Genomic DNA, 23,792 nt, shown 5'->3' on the forward strand with positions numbered 1-23,792 from the left:
TCTCCCCCCTTCTCCTCCTCCTCCCTTCTCTCCTTCGCAACTGCAACAGCCACGACTTCCTGCAGCAGCAGCGACAGCCATGATGCGTCCCACGCGACGCGCCTTCTTCGACTCCTTCCGGGCCGCCCGTGGCGAGCTCGACCATCTCTTCTCCTCAATGAAATCGGAGCAGCACATGCGCAGGGCGGTGCAGCAGTACCTTCTCCCCTCCCTCTCTCGCCGGCTGCACCGCTCCCGTGGGGGGCGTCTGGGACGCGCGCAGGAGCGCAGTCTTTTCCGTACCAACGCCTCGCTCCTCTTGCAGGAGGCGCGGCGACGTTGCAACCACCGCGTCGCGGCCGCCACGCTGGACGTTGTTCTCGCTGAGCCGCAACTGTCGCGCTTTGCGCAGATGTTCGAGCCCGCGTGGGTCAAGGACGCCGTCTCGTCGTGCCGCAGCGCGGCAGAGCTGCGCGTTATCGAGGGCGTGCTGCGGCAGCACGAGCGGAGAGTGCTCGCCAGCGGCTCTGCCGCCACCTCAGAGGGGTTTCTGCTGGCCGCAGCCTTTGGCCGCTCGCGAGCAACGGAGAGTGCGCTGCGCCTCGGAGACGACGACGTCGATGCCGATGCCGACGACGGCGCACAGAGTGGCTCACTTGCCTCCACGCGCACCGCTTCGCTACAAGCGACAGGCGACGCACTGCCCAGCAGCGGCGCGGCTGAAGGCGGTGGCGCTGGCGTCACGATTTCCAAAGAAGCGCGCGTGTCGGCTGCTCTGGCACAACCACCGTCACTCACCGACCTCGCCACAACGGGCGGCACTGGAAGCGACGCGCTCTGGTCGTCGCCGGAGGAGCGAGCGGCCGCCGGGCTGCGAGGGCTACAGCGTCACCAGCGTAATTTGACGGCCGGTCCAAACGTGTCCTTCACCCGCTACTTCCTTCATCAAGGCCTTGTGCGCCACGAGGGGGAGCTCATGGCGCTGTATCAAGCCATGCGCGCTCGACCGCTGGACGTGAGCTTCCGTGTCGTCGGCGGTGGCGATGCTGCCAGCGAAGCCGCACAGGCCCCCGGACTCCTCTCGCCGCACGCCAGCGCCGTGCACATTCTGCTGCAGCGCCGCCGTGGTTTGCACCGCGTGCCGTGGCTACCACCAGCGATGGGTGCCTATACTCTCGACACCCGCGCTAGCATCCCTGCTGACACGGTGCTGGCGAACCGGCAGCTTCTGCGGTCCCTCGCTCGCGAGCGTCTCATTGTGTATCAGAGCTTGCCGAGCATGCTGCCTATCTACTACCTTGACCCACAGCCAGGGGAGTGTGTGCTGGATATGTGCGCGTCGCCGGGCAACAAGACAGCGCTGATACTGGACTGTATGCACGCTGGCGGCAACAGCCATGCACACTGGCCCTCAACTACCACATCCGAGGCCGGCAGCACGGCGTGTGAGACTGGCCGCCGCGCTCTTGTCGGCAGCGGCTGTGTGATCGCCAACGAGGCACAGGCCTCCCGCATTTCAGATCTGCAGGAGCGCCTGCGCAACGTATCGCCCGAGGTGGTCGTCACTCAGGGACGGGGGCAGGCGCTTGGACTGGGAGACTGGCACGAAGGCAGCAGCAATGGCGGCGTGGGCGGCGGAGGCGATGCATCGTCCCTTGCGCATGGAGCCGTTCTTGTTGAAGGTTTGTACGACCGCGTGCTGGTCGACGCGCCGTGCTCTGGTGAGGGCCGCATGGGGCGCGACGCCCTCTCGTGGCGGCTGTGGCACCCAGGACGCGGCATCGAGTTTTTCCCGTTGCAGTGCGCGCTGCTGCAGCGTGCGGTGAGGCTGTGCAAGACGGGCGGCCGTATCGTCTACGCCACTTGCACTCTCAATCCACTGGAGAACGAGGCGGTTGTGTCGGCGGTGCTGCGGGCATGCGGCGGCGCCGTGGAGCTCATACCTCCTCCGCGCCCACTGCCACGGCGGACCGAGCTGCAGACCGAGGAGGACGTCGGTGGCAGTGTGCCGCCACTGCGCCTCACTGCTGGGCTTCGGAGTTGGGACGTCCCATCCGGCGCCGGCGGATTCTTGTGTAGCGCCGCGGAGGCCTACGCACAAGGGGAGAGCGCAGCACGGCTGCCGCCCGACATGTTTGCGCCGGCATCGGCGGGTGCGGAGGGCGACCGAACGGACATCAGCGGCGCACTGCAGCGGTGCTGCCGCCGGGTCATGCCGCACCTGAACGGCAACGCAGACGGCTTCTTTGTCGCGGTTCTCGAGAAGCGAGCAGGCGTACCTCACATGCTTGGTGCTGCGGAGAGCCGTTCCTTAGTAGCACCGCCATCGCGCCTCGACCCTGCATCCGCCACTGCCGTCGGGCCGACTTCGCCCGCTGCGGCGTCGCTGGCCGTCTCGCTCGCTGGAGGCAGCAACATTTTGAATGACCGCGGCTTTGTGCGACTGCCTCCGTCGCATCACCTCGTGCTCCAGCACCTGGGCGGATTCTTCACCTCGGCCCCGCCGCGCCAGGCGTCATCACTGGCCACGGCTTCTTCTTGCATGGCTGAACAGCCGCAGCAGGGTGAGTGTACCAGCGTTCAAGCCTTCCTGGAGAGGCACGGCTGGACGGCCGTCTGGTGCGAAGGAGAGGGGCTGCGGCTCCTCTCTCAGGCTACAGTGCAGCTGCTGCGGCGTCATTCTACCGTTCCGGTGGCGCCGCCAAAGGGCAGGCCGAATAGCTCCGCTCTCGGCTTCGCCCGCCATTCTGAGGAAGCATCCAAGGCGTCCCCCGCACCGCCGTCCACCGGCACGGAGCTGCTCGACGCAGGTGTGCTCGTGGTGGGTGCGCAGGGGGAGCTGACGGAGCGCGGGGCGGCGCTGATCCGTCCAAGTGCGAGGAGCCGCGTTGTTTCGCTGCCGCTCCCTTTTGCGCAGCTGCTGCTGGCGAATCGCACACTCGACGTTGGCGCCTCACTGCAGCTCATGCCGGCCTACGTACAGGAGGCGGAGCAGGCTCTGGGACCACAGCACGGCTTCCTGGCGCCGTCTTCAGCTGCTACGCGGGGCAGAGACGACCCAGCATCCAGCGAGGCACACACCTCGACGTGGTACCGAGAAGCCCTCGCGGCTCTCACCCCGGCACTCGGTGGGGGAGCAGGGGCGGCCGGTAACGCCATCGTCGTGGTGCGTGTGTCGTCCTCCGGCCCCTCAGCCTCCCCGTCATGGGCGGCACCGCTGGCTCAGTGGGCCTGGCCCGTGCGCGTTGAAGTGATGCAGCCATGGTCGTGGCACGACATCGGCGACACGCCACGGGGGCTGGCGCGGCTTCACTTGACGCTCCCCGCAGCCGCGCGCCACCGCACGCAGGCCCTCATTGGCCGCTTGCAAGGACACGCACATCGCCAGCGGAGCACGCAGGAGCGGCTGCAAGCCAGCTCGCGGCATGACCCATCGCTCATAATGGGCCAACAGGCATTGCACGGTTCCGCAATGCAAGCGAGCCAGCATCATCGACTTCTCTTTGGCGGTGCTGCGCAGGCGTCGGCGCTGCGAGCACAGCCAACAGAGGCGCTGCCCGCTCGGGATTCAACGATGACCACCCCTGCGACACCCTTGTCGCAGTCGTTGGACGTGTTCGAGCTGTGACACTCGCTGGACTTGCGAGCGAAGCGCTCACTGCCTCCCTCTTGCCGCGCGCCGCTCACATCACGCGTAACGCTTAACCACGTTGTACCCACACGTACGCGCACAACTAAGTGCCGAGACGTATCAGTGACCGTAAGGGGGGGGGGAGGGAGCGGGAAGACGAGGGGTTTGATATGGCAAGGCATACCCTCTTGTGCGCTGCCGTGACAAGGCACCCTGTCAACTTCCTCAGCTGTAAAGTTTGGGCGCCGCTTCGCAGCATCCAGCTCTCCACCCTCCCCTCCCTCCGGCACCGGAGAGGGACTCCTCTCCATGCACGCACGCCCTCACCTCGGCGCAGACCGATCGTGAGGCAGCTGTATGTCGCGGCACACGCACAGACATGTATGACAGTAGAGGTGTGGCGAAGAACGTGTAATGCGGACGCACCTTGCTTCTCTTGTCTTCCCACTTCTCATCCTCTCGTGCGGCCAGTGCGCCGGATTAGCTGCACCACCACCACCACCCCCTCTCCTCCCACACTGCACCGCAGTGCGCGAAGACAGACAGAGAGAGAGCTAATCATAGGGCGACATGAGCAACAACGCCCTATTCACCTCATGTCCTGAACACCACGTTGGCGTCCCCCTCACACGCATGCCGGACCGGTTCCGGTGGCGTTGTAATATGAACATGCACACATTCCACACCTGCGCATGCGCTCGTCGTCCTCATTACAACATCGCTTCCCTTCTGCCGGTCGCCGTGCTGGATGAGGCCTACATGGCCCTTCGATCAGGACGGCATCGCAGAGATCTCATCGAGGGACCCCTATGGGATACACCTGCAGGTGGCGCCTCGAAAAGCTTCTCTACCTGGCTGGTGGAAGAAAGGACGAACGACGACAGCGGCCCACTTGTATTGGAGCGGGCTGAGGGCGCCTAGGGAGTCCCCGTCTCATATCGCCGACGACGAACTCCGCACCTCGGAGCTCCAGCACCTTGAAGAGAACGTGAGGAAGCTCATCAGCGTTTCTTCGGCTGCGTGCGAGAAGCTGGCCAGCGAGGTTGTGCCCGTTCAGGAATTCCGCTCCGTCTTGGAAGAGGTGTGAGTTTGAGATGGCCGACTCGCGTGTACCCCCACAGCAGCCCCAGTGATTGCCTTCCCGCCTCAAACACGGTGGCCACCGCCTTACGGAGCTGCCGCGCCCACAATGCGACGCCTACACGGCACAGGGCGCACCGATGGCGCCCGCATCCCCGCAGGGTGACCGTGAGCAGAGGGAAGCAGCCGAAGGAGAGCACACATGTGCTCCCCACGCCTCGAACACGCGCCATCTTGCTCCCGTGCAGGTTACCCGGCTCTCACAGCCTGAAGAGGAGGAGGGGCCATCCTGCACGTCCTACAAGCCGTGCCCGAAACCAGCTTATGGACGCCTACCAGTGGCCAAAGAAGAGCGGCGGGAGCCCCCTTGCACGCGGCACAGGGGAAAGCGATGCACCTTGCCGATCTGTGTGGCGAGATGAGAAGCGAGAACCAGCAACGGATGCGGTGCATGGAAAGTACCCCCGACCAGTGCCCCCGCGCGTTCCCAGAAAGCGTCACTCCTCCGCCGCCGGTGACAGACGCGGATGTCGAGGCCCCTCCCCTCACTGGCAGCAATCGTTATGGTGTGCCCAGCGCAGCAGCGACCCCTCTCCTTGAATGAGCCCCCACCGTCGTGGAAGAGAAGAAAGGACGTATCGGACGGCGGCGCCCTCATTCTCTGGCCGCGACAAGTCAACAGCTGGCCAGATGAGCAGCGTTACAACGCGGAGGTGGGTCTGGATGCGCAGCCATGGGAGAACTCGTGCTCGACGACTGTGTGTGTGTGTGGGGGGGTGGCAGATCTGGCAAAGTCATCTTTTCCAGGTGCGTCTTTACGTGCATCTGCGGCTGCTCTTGAGCCTGTGAACCAGGGACCGCTCCGTGCATCAGCGAAGAGCGCACCCGAATGAGCTTGGCTGTTGGCCCAGAGGATGACGTGGGTGGCAACAGCAACATCGGCCTGCCATCCTATGTGTGCCGCGCGACCCGCCTCCGACATTCACGTGAAGGTCTGCATCGACAGCATCCAACGGACGGGTGGTCGACAGGCGGTGGAGACAGCTCTGCAGGCGCCCCGAATCGCCGCGGAAAAGCTTACCGCCACCTCGAATGACGACGAGACCGGCACCTGCAACATGTCTGCGTTGGCTGGCGTGGCGCTTGACCACAACTTGGGAACGGTCTGCGGTGGAAAACAGACGTGCACCCAGCTGAGCACCGATTCGTTCAAGCAGCTGACAAGGAGGAAGAGCTGGGACGGCTCATGGGTCGGCTTTGGTGTGCCGCCCGAGTCGTGCACATGCCCCCTCACAAATTTTGTCTTTTCCTCGCGGCGACGCGCCGGCTCTGCTCGAAAACGGTCACGAGGCCTCCACTGCGGTTCCTCGTGGGCGGATCTGCCTCAGAGCGCCCAAAGCGAACTCCGCCTGTGGCGCCAACGGGCAGCACCGAATATAAACCACGTCGCGCCGCACGCCTTTTGGCGTCTGCCTCAGAGCACGGCCTTCACATAGGCTGCAACCCCAGGAGGACGGTGAGGGGGAGGATGCGCGGTACGCATGCATCCGCATACGAGGCAGATGGTTGTCACCGGTAGCCTCTGAGGGGAAGGAGAGGGGCGCCAGGCGCAAATAGCATCAACTCGGCTGGGCTCTGCGCGGTTTGCTGTGCCTTGTAGGCATAAACAACATTTCCAAAGAAAGCGAAGAACAGCGGCAGCACCACACCTTCCCAGCGACAGCACGCCGGCCCTCTCTGCCCTCCATGAAGGCTGCGCACGCGGCCATGCGATTCATGCTGCAATGCATGCATGGATGACTTTTCTCCCATACACGGTCACTTCTGAAATACAGCAAGCCCGCCGCTAATCCTGGAGACCGCCGGAACCGCAACCCTGCGTACCACGCGAGACGGGGTCTACCTAGCAACATGAAAAAGAGCACGACGTGATGGATAAGGGCGGGAGGAGGGGGTGGACCCTGCACTGTCCGTAGAGGTCATCAAAAAGCGGCAGACAACGACCCCGCGAAAGCGGAACGCAGGCCCCCCTCCCCCCACCCCCGCTTCCCCCTCGCGCCAGCCGGGCGACGTCGCAAGGCGTTTGGCGACATCGCCCTATAACCGGTTAGACGGTGGGGATGGAGCCCCCCTCTCCATCAACACAACAGGCGCCTTTTCTTACCTCCTCCGCCCCTCTTCTTTCACGTTGACCTCACTCACACACGTGAGCGAGGGCGTGTATTATGCACGTACCGTGTGCATGCGTGCGTGTGTGTACGCCTAGAGGCACGCTTTCCGTTGCAAAGAACAAGTTGGTTTCCATCTACGGAGAACATGAATGAGATTCCGTCTTCCGGTGAGGTGTTCCGCAGCGAGGATGGCACTGTTTCCACGATCCTGCCCAGCAACTACGGGCAGGACTACGAGGCGTCTGAAGGTGAGCTGGAGGAGTACGCCGAGTACATCGGTATTGACCCCGCCAAGGAGCCGGAGTTGATGTGGATAGCAAAAGAGGGGCTTCGGGCGGCACTGCCCGATGGCTGGCGTGCGTGTCAGACGGACGACAACGAGGTGTACTACTTCAACTTCCAAACCGGCGAGAGTCTCTGGGACCACCCGATGGATGAGCACTTCAAGACTCAGGTCGTCAACGAGCGCGCGAAGCGAGGCGGTGGCGGTAGTAGTGCGGGCGCCGCCGTTGGCGGCTCCACCCGCACCGGCCGGACGGCCGCAGGAACGGGGTCCACCAAGGCCATCGCCGACTCCTTCTTCTTGAAACCTTCCGCAGCAGTCTCTTCGAACCGGACACCTGGGTCTCTTGCGGACATCGGCGGTGGCGGCGCGGCGCCGGCCACCACAGGTACCGCGACTGCGAAAGACAGTCGGACACCAGGCAGCTCCATGAAAGACGGTGCCAGCGCACCGCGAGCCCCACCAGACGTGTCAGACATCTTGGCGCTGTCTTCAGCGGCTTCGCACCCTCCTTCTCTAGGTGCGAGCCGCGCCACAACAAACGCGGGGCTGCCCCGCATGAAGGAGCGGGAGGCTGCTCTACGGAAGCGACTGGAGGAAGGGAATGAGGCGCAGCTCCGAGCGCTGCGCATCGAACTGGACAAGAAGGCGGGCGCGGAGCGACAGAGACTGACGGAGGCGCGGACGAAGCTTCAGAAGGATCTCGACGCCGCTTGGGAGCAGGAGAGGTCCAGTGCAGCCGGCGACACCGTGGCCGCATCGTCAGTGACTAGTGCGGCCACTCAGCGTCGCCTGCAGATCGCCCGTGAAGTGAAGCAGATCGAGGAGAGCTGGAAGGCTCGCCTGCACGACGTTGGTGCTCGCGTGCGAGAGCTGCAGCAACAGGTGGAGGAGAAGCAGCAGACTCTGCTGAAAGCATTCCAGCAGTCCCCAGAGGAGCTGAGGAAGACGCTCGAGGCACGCAACGCCGCCGAGGTGGCGCAGCTGCGGGAGGCGAAGCGAAAGGAAAGCGAAATTGCCCTTGCCCACCTCAAGAGCGAGCAGGCGTCGGCACTGACGGAGGCGCGACTCCGCGCGAACGACGCCGTCGCCGCTGCTGCGAAGGCCACCGAGGCGGAGTTTGAGAAGAAGGTGCAGGAGCGGCGGGTACAGAACGGGGCGATGCTCGCCTCACTAAAGGCGGTGGTGGAGGCGAAGCAGGCGGATCTGGCAGCGAAGGAGAAGGCGACTGCGGCTGCATCGTCAACAACGACACCGAATACCACTTCGGCAGCCGCGGCGGCGGACGCGTCCTCAGACGCCGAGGAGGCCGCGATTGCCGCAGCACAGGCCGCAGCTGACGCTGAGGTGTTGAAGGCAAGGGAGGCAAGCGCGGCCGCGGTGGCGCGGCTGCGAGAGGAGTACGCCGCGAAAAAGAGGGAGAAGGAGGCATCCCTTAAAGCGGCCCAGCCGCCGCCGCCGCTGAGTCGTTCATCGTTCACCTCTTCTGCGATCTCTAGTCCCACGGCCGACCTCTCCAGCCCCGCAGACAGCTTCAGCGCGCGTGGCATCGGTGCTGCAGAGCAGGCGAAGCTGGACGAGGAGGACCAGAAGCTGCGGGATGAGGCTGACAGGGCTGTGCGCATCTTCGAGGAGGAAACGCAGATCATGGTGGAGAATAAGAAGGCTGGCCGATCCCTCACGGCGGCCCCGTCGGTGGATGTCGCTGCATCCGTTTCTGCAGAGGCAATCGCCGCACTCGGCCGCACAGCGAATCAGGAGCAGCGCGCACGCGAGGCCGAGAACACGCGCCACTTCATGGTCATGAAGCAGTTGGAGGCGAAGCACGACCAGGCCGTGCGGGCCTTGAAAGCCCAACTCGACAAGAATTTGGCGTCGTCGGCATCGTCGTCCGCGCCGAGACTTTTCAATCCTCGCCAGCAGCCCTCGTTCGCGACACAGCTCGCGACTCGCAAGCGGGAGTGGCTGCGCGATCACCCGGCGCCGTCGGCGGAGATGCCGACGCTTCTGCCCGTCCCGACCCTGCCAGCTGCGGCTCTGCAGTCAGACGTAGCGGCTGTGCGTATGCCAGACGAAGAGGAGCAGGCGAAGCTCATCAAGACGCGCCTCGCTCAGGTGCGGGAGGAGGCGCATCGGCAGTACGACCAAGAGGCACAAGCGCTTCAAACGACTCGGCAGGAGGACCTCGAGGTGTGGAGGGAGGCGTACAGGTCATCGCGACTAATGGAGGTGGAGAAGGCCATGGCGGCGCTGAAGGAGGCTGCCGCAGCAGCGTGTGCTTCAGCGGGGGAGGGACGGCGGCTGGAGAAGCTGCAGTCAGAGCTGCAGGCGCTGGAGGCTGCCATTATAGCCGCAGACAGTGAGCACGAGCGTCAGACGCGTGTGCTGGAGGAGAGCATCGCCAGCCTTGAGGCTTCACTGGCCCAGCTGCGCACACAGGAGCGCCGCGAGGAAGAGGCGAGGGCAGAGCAACTTCACTTCCAACAGCAGCGCTTGCTGTCGAAGGGCGCGCACAAGTCTCCATCGAGCGCCCATGCCGTCGCCCTGCCGTCGAGGTCAGCAGTCCCAGCATCGAACGAGCTGTACATATCGGAGGAGGAGGCAGCCGATGAAGCGGCGGCGCTGCGCGCGCGGTGGACGGCGCTCATCAAAGCGCTGCGTTCTGCCGTTCAACGCGAGATGGAGGCATACCAGCGCGCACTGGATGAGTCTACTGCTCAGCACCACACCACCAGCGCCGCTGGAGCTGTTTGGGCGCATCCGGCAGGTTGTGCAGCAGCGATCGTGGCTGCAAATGCCGGCGCTCCAATACACACTGTAAGCACGCCGCGCGATCGGGGCCCGGCGACATGCGTGACCTCTTCTCTACCGCCTCCTGCCCCTTCAGCCATGCTGACGACTGTCAGTGCACTGCCGGGCCGACCTGCGGCGTTGCAAGAGCAGAAGCCGCCGCAGCCGACGTCGTCGTTGCTTGCTATCGGCACCACTGCCACAAACCCCTCTGGCTACACCACTCCACTTCAGCGGCACCCACGAGAACACGACGACAGCGGCGCGGGATCAATGATCCTGGGCAGCGCTGCAACGCGGATGTCGGCCTCTTCACCGGCGCCGCAGCTGTGCTTAATGGACTCGCGCTTGGGCGAAGTCGGCGCTCACGCTGCCCTGCCTGGGCAGTGTCCCCTCCACTCTACCTCGCTACAGCCACAGTCGCAGCCGCATCGACTGTGGCCTGACGCAAGCGTTGTGCCATCTTCAGATGCCCTGATGGGGGTGCGCAGCCGACATCTTGACCCGCACCGGAACACGAGTGTGTCCTCCGCAGCCGCGCCGTGGACGACTGTCCCCGGTGGTGCGCAATGGGGAGGACCGCCAACTTGCACCTCCGCTGCATCGGCGCAGCAGGTAACAGAGGCACCTGCCGACCGCCCCAGTTACTCTGGCGGGCCAGCGAGCGGCAGTGCCAGCGTCGATGCCGACGATGCGCGTGCACGACATCACGCGGTGCGCCTTGCTGCCTTGCAGCAGACTTTGCGGGCACGCCGGCGCGACCTGCAGGCCCGGCGGCGCGAGATGGAGGCACTGCGTGCTGAGTGGCGTGCTGACATGCGGGCCTGCAAGCGGCAGGGCGATCGCGCGCTGGCGTGTCGGCTGCGCGAAGTGAAGACCGAGTTAGAGGTGCGGGCTCGTGAGCTCAACGAGGAGGTGCTGCAGCTGAAGAAAATGCACGAAAACGTACACGAGGAGGTGCGACAGTTCCGTCGGTGGCTGGACCTCCGCCAGCAGCCAGAGGGCCAGGTGGCGCGCGGGAGTGGCGGCAGTGTCAGCTCATCGGCTGCATGGAGTGGCCTCGCCCTCACCGGGAGCAAGCTTGCATACGTGTGCCGGGGTGAGGGAGATCGGTCTCCGGCGTCGTCGTCGAAGACCGCTGATGTGATGGGACTGCTGCACAACATGGTGGATCGGACGGAGCGGTTGGAGGAGCTGCTGCTGGGTCGCCTGGAGACCCACTCGCCTTCAACGCATCGCAGTGGCACGCAGCACAGTGGTCGGTGACGTTGGGATGACGCCGTCCATCGTGGACGACGATGCGTGGGTGTTGCGGGTTCCGTGATATCGCGGGCAAAAGTGAGGCGAGGGGCGAGGCGAGCGAGGAAAGCTCATGCTTCTCTTTGAACCCTGTTCACATCTCCTCCCCCTCTTCTCTCGCCGCTACTCTCATCCGCGACATTCGTGGGTGTTTCTGCTCGGGAGGGAGGGCGCACGCTGCGGCGCTGCCCGCAACGTGTCTCACTTTGTGTTTTCGCGTGTTGGCTCTCGTCTTCCTCCTTCCCCTCTTCTGCGGTATTTCATCGCTCGTCTGCGCCGTTCTCGTCTTTCTTCCCCTCGCCCTGCTCGCAGGCGGGCGGCGGCGACGATGTCGGTCATGCTCAAGGTGTGCATGCACGTGCATTGGTCGGTTTCATCGATGTGCAGGGTGCACGCGGCACCCGTCGAGTGCCTCGTGCACGCAGGACGATATGCGCTTGCGTGCGAGTGCACCCCTGTGCGGGGGCGGTCTTGCGCCCAGAGGCTGTGCTGCCTTTCAAAAGAGGGAGGGTGGGAGCGGACGCCTCTCTGTTTTCGGGCCCTTTCTCCTGTGCTGTGCAGCCTTGCGTTGTTGTGCTTGCTCTCCCGTCGCACAGACATGCGCAACTCGGCATGCGCACGTGCACCAACACGCACACTCGGACAGTTCCGCGCCGGATGCCACCAGATCAAGCGCGCCTTTTTTTTTTCGCTCTCGCTTCTTTGTGTGTCGCTTGCTGAGTTTTCACATCTGCGGTGCTCCTCTTCGCCCTTTCGAACCTTGCCTCGCACTCTTCACCGCCCTCGTACCTGAGCGGGGCACGTACGCCGACCCCACCGCGCAACTCCGCTCCAGACGGCAGACAGAGAGGAAGAGAGACGAAGAGGAGAGGGGTGGGTGGAGTGGGAGGGAGGGGGTCGCTCGATCCATGTGCGCACATGCGTACTGGCAGAGCCTCCGAAGCAGGCATCGCCATGAAAGCAGGCGGGAAAGAGGTGAGCACGAATGCGAGTCTGCGACGTCCCACGAGTGCTCTCCGTCCCTGCGGCGCTCGACCTGTGCGTAAGTGCTGCTTGTGTTGCTGCTGCTTTACGTAGAGGGCTGCAGTGGCGTCGGAGGGGGCCGTGGGTAAGCACGAGCATCTCTGAAATGGATCTATGGAAGCGCATAGGCAGGTACGTGTACGCCTCTCTCTCTTCCTCACTCTGTGTGTGTGTGTGTTCGCTCCGCTCCTCGACTCACCCTCATGTTGTCGTCTTCTCGTTTTCCCTCTGTGCGCATCTTCGCTTTTCGGCGAATCGCACGCGAGTGAACGCACCGACACCGAGTCTTACCAGCAACACTGCCACGGCGCCCCCCCTCCCCCAACACAGGCGCACGCTTTCTGGCATGCTGAACCGCCAAGCAGGCCCCCTTTTCCAGCTGCTCTCTCACGACGCGTCTCTTTCCTTTCTTCTCCCCTCCCTCTCTCACTCGCGAGGCTCATTTTGCATGCCGAGCGACAGGTACACGTACGCGCTTAGCCACGCACGCTTTCCGCGCTGCGCGCCGACTCACTGACGCCGCGCCCGCCCACGTGCCGGTGGCCTGCGGCTGCTTTGCCCTTACCGTTTTTGGTCCTGTGCGTATCTCTCGTTCTCCAGTGAGCGCGCCGGGCGCACTATACTGCTAGTCCCTTCTGCCCCTCATCCCCATCCCGCGTTGGTTCGCCTTGTGGCTCGCACAGGCCTCAAAGACGATCCGCCTTCCCACCGCTTTTGCCCCCCCCCCCCCACACACACACACACACACACACGTTGTACCCTCGGGCGCTGAACGTCTCTTTGGCAGCTGAGTCATTGCACCAATGGGCGTCCCCAAGTTCGCGGCATGGTTGACGAGGAAGTACCCATCCATGGTGATGGACAGCTGCCCTGGCGATGTGCACGGCCTCTATATCGATCTCAACGGGCTCATTCATCCCTGCTGCCACGACGAGCACGACCCGTCTGTCGCCCTACGTACGCAGGAGGAGAAGCTGCGCAGCATCTGCCTCGCCATCGAAACGCTTGTCGTAACGGTGCGTCCGCAGCATGTCATCTACATCGCCGTCGACGGCGTTGTGCCGCGTGCCAAGATGAACCAGCAGCGCGCGCGGCGGTACATGAGCTCCGCCGCACCGCTCACAGACACGGACAAGCCGATTCACGGCGGCAGCCACGAGTTGAGTGCGACCATTGTCGCGGCGATCGAGAAGGAGTTCACGCAAGCAGAGTGCGACGGGGTGGAGCGTGAGTTGGCGGATGTGAGCCAGGCACTTATGGGAGATGTGCTGTATGGCGGTTGCGCAACGATGGCGCTGGCGGAGGACGCGACCGAGAAGGCGGAGGCCCATACGCTGGCCGCGGCGCCATGGACTACTGCGCTGACCTTGGCAAGCGAAGGTGCGGAAGGTGCGTGCTGCGCCGCCGCCCAAGTCGGCAGGCAGCCGGCAGCGGCGGCATCGCCAGCCAAGTTCGATAGCAACTGCATCTCCCCTGGCACAGCCTTCATGGATGCCGTGGCGGCTGCCGTGCGGGACTACATCCGTCACAAGTTGGCGCCAAAGAAGAACGACGACGGCGGCAAGGCGGAGGCGGAGGCCGGAGCGTCTCCAGCCGCCATCAATGCCACCTGCGCACACTGGGCTGGCCTCACCGTCATCTTCTCGGACTCGAACACTGCCGGCGAGGGCGAGCACAAAATCTTCGACTTTCTGCGCACCCAGTCAGCTTTCCCCGGCTTCAACGGCAGCGGTTGTCACGTCATCGCTGGGCTGGACGCCGACCTCATCTTCCTCTCGCTTTCTCTGCACATCCCGCGTGTGGTCATCCTGCGCGACCAGAAACGGTCCAGCTACGAGCAGGCGTTGCTGCCCGACACCGCCGGCGGCACGCTCGTCACCAAGAAGGTGTCCCCGAAGGTGAAACCACGGCGAGTTCGAAGGCTGGCCGTGCCCAGCTCGTCGATGTCGTCGATCGGCTCGGCTGCCGCGCCGACGGCCGCGGCGGGGGACGAGGTGGCGCTCGCCAGCGGCACCGCTTCCATGGCGGCGCCAAGCGACGACGAGGCGGACGAATGCGGGCCTTTCTGGCGCTCTGAGGCGCCCTCGAGTCCCGCGTCGCCGGCGACCATGGGCCCAAAGACGGCACCGCCGCAGCACGTTGCTGACATGGTGGTTGAGCCGAGCAGTGGCTACCAGTACTTCGACATAGACGTTGTCGGGGCGTCTGTGGTGTCGGAGGTGTATCAACTGTGCTTGGAAAATGGCTTGCAGCTCCGGGGCGACCCGCTCGAGTGCGTGGACAACTGCGTGTCGGCGAACGGGTTCTGTTTCTACCCCTACAAGGGCACCAGCAGCCGCGAGGTCGACGGTGGCGGCAGTGATGATGCGAAGGCGGCAAGGCCAGCGGCGGCAAAGGGCGGTGGAAAGCGCAGAGGGATGCTTGACGGGAAGCCCAAGGCCCCTCCGCCGCCTTTTCACCCGTGCACCTCGAGTAGCAACTCGAAGATCATCGACGACTTCATTGTGCTCGGCGTACTGCTCGGTAACGACTTCCTACCGCATCTGCCGAGCGTCTACTGTGGGGAGAGTGCCATGGACACGTTGATGGATGTCTATGTCCGCGCAGTGCTGCCGTACGGATACCTGACCGGCGGCGAGTACGACATTCGGCTGCTGCAGCTGGAGCGGCTGCTTCGCGCGTACGCGGCGGTCGAGGCGGCGTGCTTTCGCCAGTTCGCTATCCAGTCGGGGGCAATGAAGCCACACGACGCCGCAACGCCAGAGCTCTGCTCGGCTGAGGATCGCCGCTGCTGGCGCGACGTGTACCTGCGCACTACATCGCTGCGCGATGAGGCAGGGTCGCAGGCAGCGTGCAGGTCGTATGTGGAGGGAATGCGGTTTGTGTGGCGCTACTACAGCTCCATATCCCTGCAGGTGAGCTGGGCGTGGTACTACCCGTTCCACCACGCCCCGCTGGCCCTCGATATCGCTGATTTTCTGCGTGCGCAAGGGCCGCAGGTGCAGACCACGCTGGCGGCACCCAAGCTAGAGTGGCAACCGCCGTCACCGTTCTGCCAGCTGCTCTGCATTCTGCCCCCACCAAGCCGCCAGCTCGTGCCCGACGCTCTGCGTGCAACGATGGCGTCTCCTCCAGCCGAGCTGGCGGACACGTTCCCGCACCGCTGGGTGGTCGACAGAACTGGCGCCTACGGCAAGGACCATCTGGCGACGGTGCTCTTGCCCTTCGCAAACGTGTCGCGGCTGCAGGAGCTGGTGGCCGCTGCCAGTGGGACGTACACGGAAGCGGAGCAGCAGCGGAACGCGCTACGCTCGGGGCACCTCGTCTTCGAGGGGCGGCCGGCACAGCTCGCCAAGGACTCAACAGACGCATCCACTGACGCTACGCCCACAACCGCAACGGCCGGAAACTTTACCGACCTCGTGGCGAGTGAAAGGGCTGACCCCGCACCTTTTCCAACGCCGCGGCGGGCCTCTCCCGCTCACAAAGAGCCGCCTGTCGCAGGGAGCACCGCAGCGATGATGCGCGGCCACCGCATCCAGGGCAGCGGCCTGTCCGTGCTTTCCGCGGGGGAGAAGCCGGCCGACATGAGGGACTGCACCGCCATCGTCTGCTCCTCTCTTGTTGAAGTTGTCCCGCCTCTGTCGCGACCGCGCACCTACTCATACAACGTGCCCATCCCGAGTCTGACGGTGCTCCCGGACGGCAGCCGTCTTGCGGCGGACCGGCGCTCGCAGTACAGCAAAGACGGGCGCCGGCGGCGCGACGGCAGCGGCGCTGATCCGCCAGGCAGAAAAGCACGCGCCCGCGCGGCTTCGAACAACGCCGCCGAGGCCCAGGCCCTCACGCCCGCCATGCTGTTTGGCGAGTTTGCCTTGTGCCTTGTTGCGACGGGTATACTGACGGCGGAGGCGACGCTCTGGCGCTCCTCGCCCACGCCATCTTGGCTACGGAGCTGGCCGGTCCTGCTGCAGCTGTGCGGCATCGGCGCCGCTTTGGTCTCGCTTGCCTTCGCGCTGGGCCTCGCCGTCGCGCCCAAGGGCCGCAGCGCAGGAAGCGGGCTGCACCGCCACAGCATCTTCACGGCCTTCGCGGACTGGCAGTGCTCGGCTTGTCTCTCCGTGAACTTCTCGCGCAACCGGCGCTGCTTCATCTGCCGTGCACCGTACGACCCGCACCGGTGCGTGGCGCTCTTCAGCAGCCGTTATCCTCCAGAGCCGCCCCTGATGGACCCAGACCACTCCGCCTACGCGGCGTGCTACAGCATCACTGCGCTTTAGAGACAACTTTTGTTGGTGAGGGAAGGATCTGCGTGCGCCTACAACCCACGGTGCTGCGGACTGTGTGGCTGCACGTACGTGGTGTCGCGATCGGACTTGCTAGTGATTTCGACATGACGAGAAACTCAAGAAGGCAAACTCAAGCAACGAAAAGCGACAGCGCACGCGCACACGCAGGGTCTGTAGCGGAGGGCTTTTGTAGATCGACGCTGGCGGGAGGCGGAGAAGAGGGTCGCGTCCGCTTGTTCTGAAGGTGTTCGATCAAAGCAAGACCTCTTTCTCTCTTCGTGTGTGCCAGCGCCCTCCTCCTCGTTTCCTTCAGTCCCGCTATCTTCTCTCGCTCGCTCTGTGGCGAGACCACCTGGCGGCCTTGCGTGCCACATCGTCCTGACTTGTGGCAGAGCCCTTGTCCCTCAACGTTTTGCGCGCACCCATGTGCTGCTCAGCATCGGCGTTGCTTGCCGCGCCTCGTTGACCCCTCCCCCTTGCCTATTCGTTCTCACATACACACATGTATGTCTATGCTTCCTTGCACTTCTTGCAAGCACAGCTGTGCACGGCGAGAGCATGTCTCTGGACTTGGAAAACGCACCTCGAACAAGGATCGGACAATGCAGGACACAAGTGATTGGCGTGCGCGTGAAGGAGGACGGCGATGCCGGCACTCAGACCAGCCAGGATTGTGCGTGCGCGCGTGGGCTGTATGGGTATGAGTGAGTGGGACGGGAGCACTCTATCTTCACCTCCCCCCTTTTATCGATGACTCTGTACCTGCCATCAATGCCCGGCGAAGACGGTGCAGCGCTGTCGTTCCCCCAAACACAAGCGCCCGCGAAGGAAAGGGGTTTGCAGAAACGACCCCCCGTCCCCCTCGTTTGTCTCTCTGTCTGTCGTGGGCGTTGCTCGATGTCTTCTTCCGTCTCTCTCTCCCTCCCCTTCCATCTGATGCGCCAACGACGACGCGACGGCATCATGAGTGCATCGCGTTTTCTGTTCTCGGCCGCGGGGCGCTACGGTTGAACACGTGCCAAAGGGGTGAAAAGCAGAGAGGATGCCCGCTCCCTTTGGCACGACGACACGACAGGTGCCCTTGGACGTTGTCCATGCTGCTCGTGGCACCCCCACGTGCGGCCATGAGCTCTTCGTCCTTCGGTGCACCACTCTGTACGGTACGTTATCACTGCTTCTTCACCGTTTTAGCGCAGTTCTCACATTATTGCTTACGGTGCCGTCTTGCATCTCCCTCTGCATCGCGTTGCCGCCAACGTTTCGCGATGCAGCTTCCCAGTTCCCAGTTTTGTGAGGAAGCTGGCACGCCGACAGCTCACTGCGCCCTTGGCGGGTTTGAGCGGGTGGCACTGTATACACGGACTGCGCAACAAGAGAGCCTTCCCCCCTACCACCACCAATATGTGTAAGCACACCTGCGACGGCGCAAGAATGTGTCATGACCCGTCTCGTGAGTAGCGTGATGTCTGCGTGTGCTCTCTCCCGCACAAGAAGACGCTGAACATGTGCCTGACCAGTGTCCCGTCGCCGCGAATCGGATAAGGTCTGGTCCTGGCCACAAGCCTGCCTAAAAAGGGTCGATGCGGCCCGCGAGTGTCGCGAAGGCGTGGTCCAACTTGTGCGCCCAAACGCCGCGGAGCGCTGAAAAGGGAAGGCGGCCAGCCGGGGGCGTCAGCGATGAACCTTACACTCTTTCCGTTCCTTGACCTTCTTCCTCCCTCCCCAGTCTTGCGACAACGCTGTCGTGCATGAGCACAACAGAAAAGTGCTGCGCCCCCCCCTCCCCCGAGCGTTGCCCCTGCTTGGACTTGATCGTTCTGGTCTTAAGTTTGCGTGCCGCTCCCCGCCCTTCCCCTTCTTCCTCCATCTCGCCGTGTATAGGCCGGCGCCTGTGTGTGTGTGCCACCATGCACGGATCAAACCTCCCCTGACAGGCACGACAACCCACCCATCGAGACACCTCCCCCCTCTCACACCTTCTTTTCACCTTTTTACTCTCTTCTTTGCTTCGTGGATTTTTCGATCAGTTTCGGGGAGGGGCTACGCTCGCTGCTGGTTGTGCCTGTCCTTCTCACCTCTCCTGTCTTACCACCACCACCGCCACTACCCCCCTCACTCGGAGTGAGCGCTTCGACGCTGCTTGACCCGCCGCCGCGCCCCCTCCGCACAACCCTTGTATGGCTGCTCGTCTTGTCTTGCGTCGTTGTCTGTCGCCTCTTCCCCGCCGAGCCCGTCTGCTCTCTCCTTTTCTGTCGATACGCGGCCTCATGACGAACCCGTCTAACTCCAACCTGCAGGCGTTGCGCGAGGAGCTCTGCACGCCTGGCCTGGATCAGGGTCACCTCTTCGAGGGATGGCCGGAGACCGTGGATGAGTGCGACGAGAGGCAGATCGCCCTCCTTACAGATTTGTACATGTTTTCAAACATGTATCCCGGCGGCGTCGCTCAGTACATCCGCAACGGGCACGAGCTGCTGGCGCGTGAGAGCGAAGAGGTGGACTTTGCAGCGCTGGAGATGCCCCCTCTCATCTTCGAGGCCCCGTCGCTGCACCGGCGCACGGCGGAGAGGACCGCGCTGGAGAGCGCCGGAACCGCGATGCTGTGCAAGACGGTGTTCGTGCTGGTTGCTGGTGGTCTGGGCGAACGTCTGGGCTACTCAAGCATCAAGGTGGGCCTGCCGGTGGAGACGGCGACGAACACAACGTATCTCGCCTACTACCTCCGGTGGGCACAGCGAGTGGGAGGGAAGGAGGTACCGTTTGTGATAATGACCTCTGACGACACGCACGACCGCACGCTGCAGCTCCTGCGCGAGCTGCAGTTGGATGTGCCCAACTTGCATGTGCTCAAGCAGGGGCAGGTCTTCTGCTTCGCCGACAGCGCCGCGCACCTCGCCCTGGACGATACAGGGAAGCTGCTGCGCAAGCCGCACGGTCACGGCGACGTGCACTCCCTCATCTACAACGCGACTGTGCAGAGAGACGTGGTGCCGAACTCCGGCGACGGTACCGCGACGGCGCAGCCACTCGTGAACGACTGGCTGGCGGCCGGCTACGAGTCCATTGTCTTTATCCAGGACACCAACGCCGGCGCGACGGTCACAATCCCCATCAGCCTCGCCTTGAGCGCCGAGCACTCGCTCGACATGAACTTCACCTGCATCCCTCGTGTGCCGAAGGAGCCGATCGGGCTGCTATGCCGAGCCAAGAAGAATAGCGGCGACCCGTGGCTGGTCGCGAGCGTGGAGTACAACGTCTTTGCCGAGGTTTCGCGCACGCTTAACAAGGATGGCGGCGAAGAAGCCAGTGACCCCACTGGCTTCTCCCCGTTCCCTGGTAGCGTCAACACCCTCGTGCTCAAGCTCTCCAGCTACGTGGACCGGCTGCGGGAGTCGAACGGTATCGTTCCGGAGTTCATCAACCCCAAGTACTCGGACGAGACGCGTCGTTCCTTCAAGAAGCCCGCACGCATCGAGTCCCTGATGCAGGACATCGCGCTGCTCTTCTCCGAGGATGACTACCGCGTCGGCGGTACCGTCTTCGAGCGATTCTCGTACCAGCCAGTGAAGAACTCGCTAAAGGGGGCGGCAGCGCTTGTGGCGCAGGGCAACGGCGCCTACTGCGCCGCCACGGGCGAGGCTGACTTCTACGAGCTGCAGCGGCGCCGTCTCAAGGCTATCGGACTGCCGCTCTTCTACAGCTCGCAGGCGGAGGTGACGGTGGCGAACGACACTATTGGCGTGCATATCTTCCCGATAATCGTGCTGGATGCCATGTGCGCGTCAAGCGGATCCCTCGACGACCTTGCGAGCGTCTTTCCGACGCCGGAAAAGGTGCACATCGATCAGCACAGCACCTTGATTGTTGAGGGCCGTGTCATCATTGAGAGCCTGGAGCTATACGGTGCACTCACGATTCGCGGCCCGACAGGCCCGATGGCGCTGCCGCACGTAATACGCAACGCTGTGGTGCGCAATGCCGGTTGGTCGGTACACGCGATCTTGTCTCTCGGCGCTGGGTGCGATAGCAGGCTGTCTGAGGTGGACCGCATCCGCGGGTTTGTGCTGGAGAAGACGACCATGACGGTGATGGACTGCCGTACGAAGGGCGAGTCCGAGGCCGGTGCACCGTCTGGTGCGGCTGACCCGGCAAAGTTGTAGTAGTCGCTGCCGAGAGGGTGCCTGCTGGCGTGGGTGCTCCCGTGTAGTTGAACGAGCGCTGGCTTTGCCGGCGCACCGGGCCGTCTTTCCAGCGACGGCGCGTGTGGGTGCCCCAGCGCGTGTGCACACACCGGTGGGAGAGCGCCGTGTGCCAGCCCACACACAGCGCGGCACTGCTGGCCGTCTTACCTCCCTGCCATGAATTCCTATTTGCCTTTCGCATTTCTGCAAGCCGCAGCAGAAGGTGCAGGACGGTGGTGGGCCTCCCCCCTCACCACCACCATGACGGGTGCCGGCCACACGGACACTTGCGCAGAGCACCGGTGCCACACCTTAGAAGCAACAACGACAGCTCAGAAAAGATGGAAACAGCATGCCGCGGCGACTCGGTGCCATCAGCGAAGGGAGGGAGACCTGCCGGCCACCCTGCCCCTCCCCCTCCCCCTCCCCCGCGAGCACGTGCCACGTACACGGAGGCAAGCCAAACATGCGCAGAGCCACGCTGTGGACCCGCGCAAGCGAGTGGTTGTGCGTCTGCGTGAGGCCGCTTCGCGCTGACCAGCGGCTTGCCTTCGCCTGTGTTCCTTGAAAGCATGTTTCTGTCCCTCACTAGCTCTCTTTGCTTTACTTACCCGAAGGACTCGGTGCTCAGTCAGTGTGCGAGAGAGGCAAAACATCGACAGCCCCCACCCCCTCCTCCCCCACCACACCAGCGCACGCGTACGCACAGAGCCACTGCAGCTGCGTCTGCACGTCACTTTAGATCTGAGCTTGTGCCCGGGCCAACGTTTTGCGTTTCCTGATCGCGCGCTGCGTCTCTGCCTGCGAAATCCCTGGTGGCCGTCGCTGCCCATCCGACGGCCAAAGACGCCCGCACGCATACACCCTCTGCGCCAACGCGTGTATGCATCTTTCTAACCAGAGAGCCAAGCAGCCCAGCTCTTCCCTATCGCTCATGCCCATCATTCTTCGTGTGTGCGTGGCCATCGAGTCGGACGCGGCTCTGCCGTCGACGCCAATGGCACCTTCGCCACAGGCTGCTGCTGCTGCGACGACGGCCCCTGCATTTGCGAGGAGTGCACTAAACCTCCACCCTCTACATCAGCAGCGGCCTGCGCCCCAGATATCAGCCTCAAGGCTGCCTAGCTCGCCAGGGCTGCAGCAGGACTCGGCTCCGCTGCCGACGCCTCGTCACAGGTCGCTCCTGTGGCTATCGATGCAGGTGACGCTGACCACGACGGTGAAGGCGGTCCTCCAGCAGGTTCAGGAGACGGTGGAGCGGCGCATGTGTGCCACATTATGCGCCGGCTACACACATGGCGACCACCACGAGATCAGCGGAGGCAACAGTGCCCCTTGTTCCTTGGCCCGCCCTACTTCGCTGCTGGGCCGCAGCGGCGGCAAGGATCACAGTAGCGGTTCCGTCGTGGATGGTACCCAGGCAGCCGACCCGTTGACTTCTCGTACTCCTCATCTGACAGATAGCTTGCAGGAAGCGGAACTCTGTCTCTGCCTGCAAGACAAGGATGGTGAGTACCGCTGGGCCGGCGGCACGCAACACTTCCACAAGGTGGCCGTGCTGCGAGCGCCGTTCATTACGGAAGTGTGCCTCCGCACGCACGCCGTCTTCGAGGAAGAGAGGCGCCGGTTGCGCCGCGAGGCGAGACAAGAGCGAACTTCATCAGCGCGGTCGTCGTCGTTGACCTTGGCATCACACGCGCCGTCTCTGCTTCCCAGCCTCTACCGCAGCGCTGAAGACGTTCTCAACGTCAGCGATAGCCGTGAGCGCAGCGATGAGCATTCGGACCAGCGCGCGAAGAGCACACATGGAAAGCGAGGGGGTGCGCCCGGCAATGCCCCGGACACTTCGGCTGCCACAACGACAGTCAACAAAGGCCATGCAGCGCACACGCTGACCGGCCAGTCCTTCGCGAGGAAGGCCGGTCGGCCAAGGTTCGCTTTCTTGAAGGGTGTTGTGGTGCCCATGGTCGTGCTGCGGCAGTGCAACCCTCAATACGCCATGGTTGGCAAGCACCACCCGCACGGCCGCACCCCTCGACAGTATGCAGAGGTGCGGGTACCGGCTGACATGCAGGCGGAGCCACTCGATGACTTCCTGCGCAGCTCTGGGACTGCACCGGCCAGTGGCACGGCACAGGTCACGTCGGAGGAGTCAGTTGCTCATGCCTCTGCTCATGCGGAGCTGTTGCCGCTACGAGTGACCGCGTTGTCAACTTCGGATAGACTTGGTGACACGGCATTGCGGTCTCCCGCCTCACCGCACAGTACCAGCGCTCCGGCGACGAGAGACATCTCAGCTGAGACACCTTGTCTCGCTGCCGCGCTGATGCCCGCGTCCTCGACGTCGACGCTACCAAGCCGCTCTGCGCCGCTTGACCGATCGTGCGGAGCCGTCGAGGACGCACATAGTCCCCGTACCCGCCCTTCGATTTTTGACACCCACCAAGTTCATTCCTACCACTCGACCGCGGCAGCGACGGCGCACACGGCTACAGCGGCAGGGCCAGTCGGCCTGGTGGCGCACGCCACGACGGTGGAGAGGGTGAGCGAAGCGAGTGGCCCAAGTGCCACAGCGGACGCACTGCGTGTGCGAGGGACCGTCGACGTGCAGGCCTGCGAAGCTTCGGCGAAGGAGGAAGCCGCAGTCCGCATCGCCTTGGCAGCCGCGCAGCAGGACTACACCGCCGCGCTAGCCGAGTACAAGTCAGTGGTGGCATGCTCATCTGCCAAGCCCACCGCGGCAAGCGAGTGTGAGGTGCAGCCCTGGCAGCCGGCTCCGTGTGCTGACGCAGAGCTGGCGACTCTCCTGCAGCGGAGGGTCGAACTGCAGAGACAGCTAAAAGTGTGCCGGGAGGCGGAGCAACAGTGTGAGCGACTGACCATGCTGGCCGAGCGCCTAGAGAAGGCGGTACGGGAGCAGGAGGAGCGTCGCGTGCCGCGGACGCCGCTGCGCCACGGCAATGATAGTGCCGCATTTGCGGCTGGCTACTAAAGTGATAGGAGGGTCACTGTGCGTGTGTGTAGGTGTGTACGGGGGTGGCGGGGCGGAGGGACGGCGAACACTTA

General features: G+C 63.9%; 5 protein-coding genes across 5 annotated transcripts; all 5 read left to right on the forward strand.

Annotated features, from left to right (window-relative positions):
- Positions 1 to 79: 79 nt before the first annotated feature.
- LINJ_17_1230 (conserved hypothetical protein) lies at positions 80 to 3,607 on the forward strand (the record flags this gene model as incomplete). Its single annotated transcript, XM_001464744.1, has 1 exon — positions 80 to 3,607. One exon carries the CDS (start codon positions 80 to 82, stop codon positions 3,605 to 3,607), a length of 3,528 nt encoding a protein of 1,175 aa, XP_001464781.1.
- Positions 3,608 to 7,006: 3,399 nt separating this feature from the next.
- On the forward strand, positions 7,007 to 11,200 carry LINJ_17_1240 (conserved hypothetical protein; the record flags this gene model as incomplete). The annotated part of the gene is made up of 1 exon (XM_001464745.1): positions 7,007 to 11,200. One exon carries the CDS (start codon positions 7,007 to 7,009, stop codon positions 11,198 to 11,200), a length of 4,194 nt encoding a protein of 1,397 aa, XP_001464782.1.
- Positions 11,201 to 13,059: 1,859 nt separating this feature from the next.
- On the forward strand, positions 13,060 to 16,536 carry LINJ_17_1250 (putative 5'-3' exonuclease; the record flags this gene model as incomplete). The annotated part of the gene is made up of 1 exon (XM_001464746.1): positions 13,060 to 16,536. The coding sequence occupies one exon, from the start codon at positions 13,060 to 13,062 to the stop codon at positions 16,534 to 16,536; it is 3,477 nt and encodes a 1,158-aa protein (XP_001464783.1).
- Positions 16,537 to 18,812: 2,276 nt separating this feature from the next.
- Positions 18,813 to 20,705, forward strand: USP (UDP-sugar pyrophosphorylase; the record flags this gene model as incomplete). Its single annotated transcript, XM_001464747.1, has 1 exon — positions 18,813 to 20,705. The coding sequence occupies one exon, from the start codon at positions 18,813 to 18,815 to the stop codon at positions 20,703 to 20,705; it is 1,893 nt and encodes a 630-aa protein (XP_001464784.1).
- A 1,216-nt stretch (positions 20,706 to 21,921) lies between these two features.
- LINJ_17_1270 (hypothetical protein, unknown function) lies at positions 21,922 to 23,718 on the forward strand (the record flags this gene model as incomplete). Its single annotated transcript, XM_001464748.1, has 1 exon — positions 21,922 to 23,718. One exon carries the CDS (start codon positions 21,922 to 21,924, stop codon positions 23,716 to 23,718), a length of 1,797 nt encoding a protein of 598 aa, XP_001464785.1.
- Between the last annotated feature and the right edge of the window lie 74 nt (positions 23,719 to 23,792).

The sequence above is a fragment of the Leishmania infantum genome, chromosome 17 (assembly GCF_000002875.2).
Source record: "Leishmania infantum JPCM5 genome chromosome 17".
In the NCBI taxonomy this organism is placed as follows: Eukaryota; Euglenozoa; class Kinetoplastea; order Trypanosomatida; family Trypanosomatidae; genus Leishmania; species Leishmania infantum.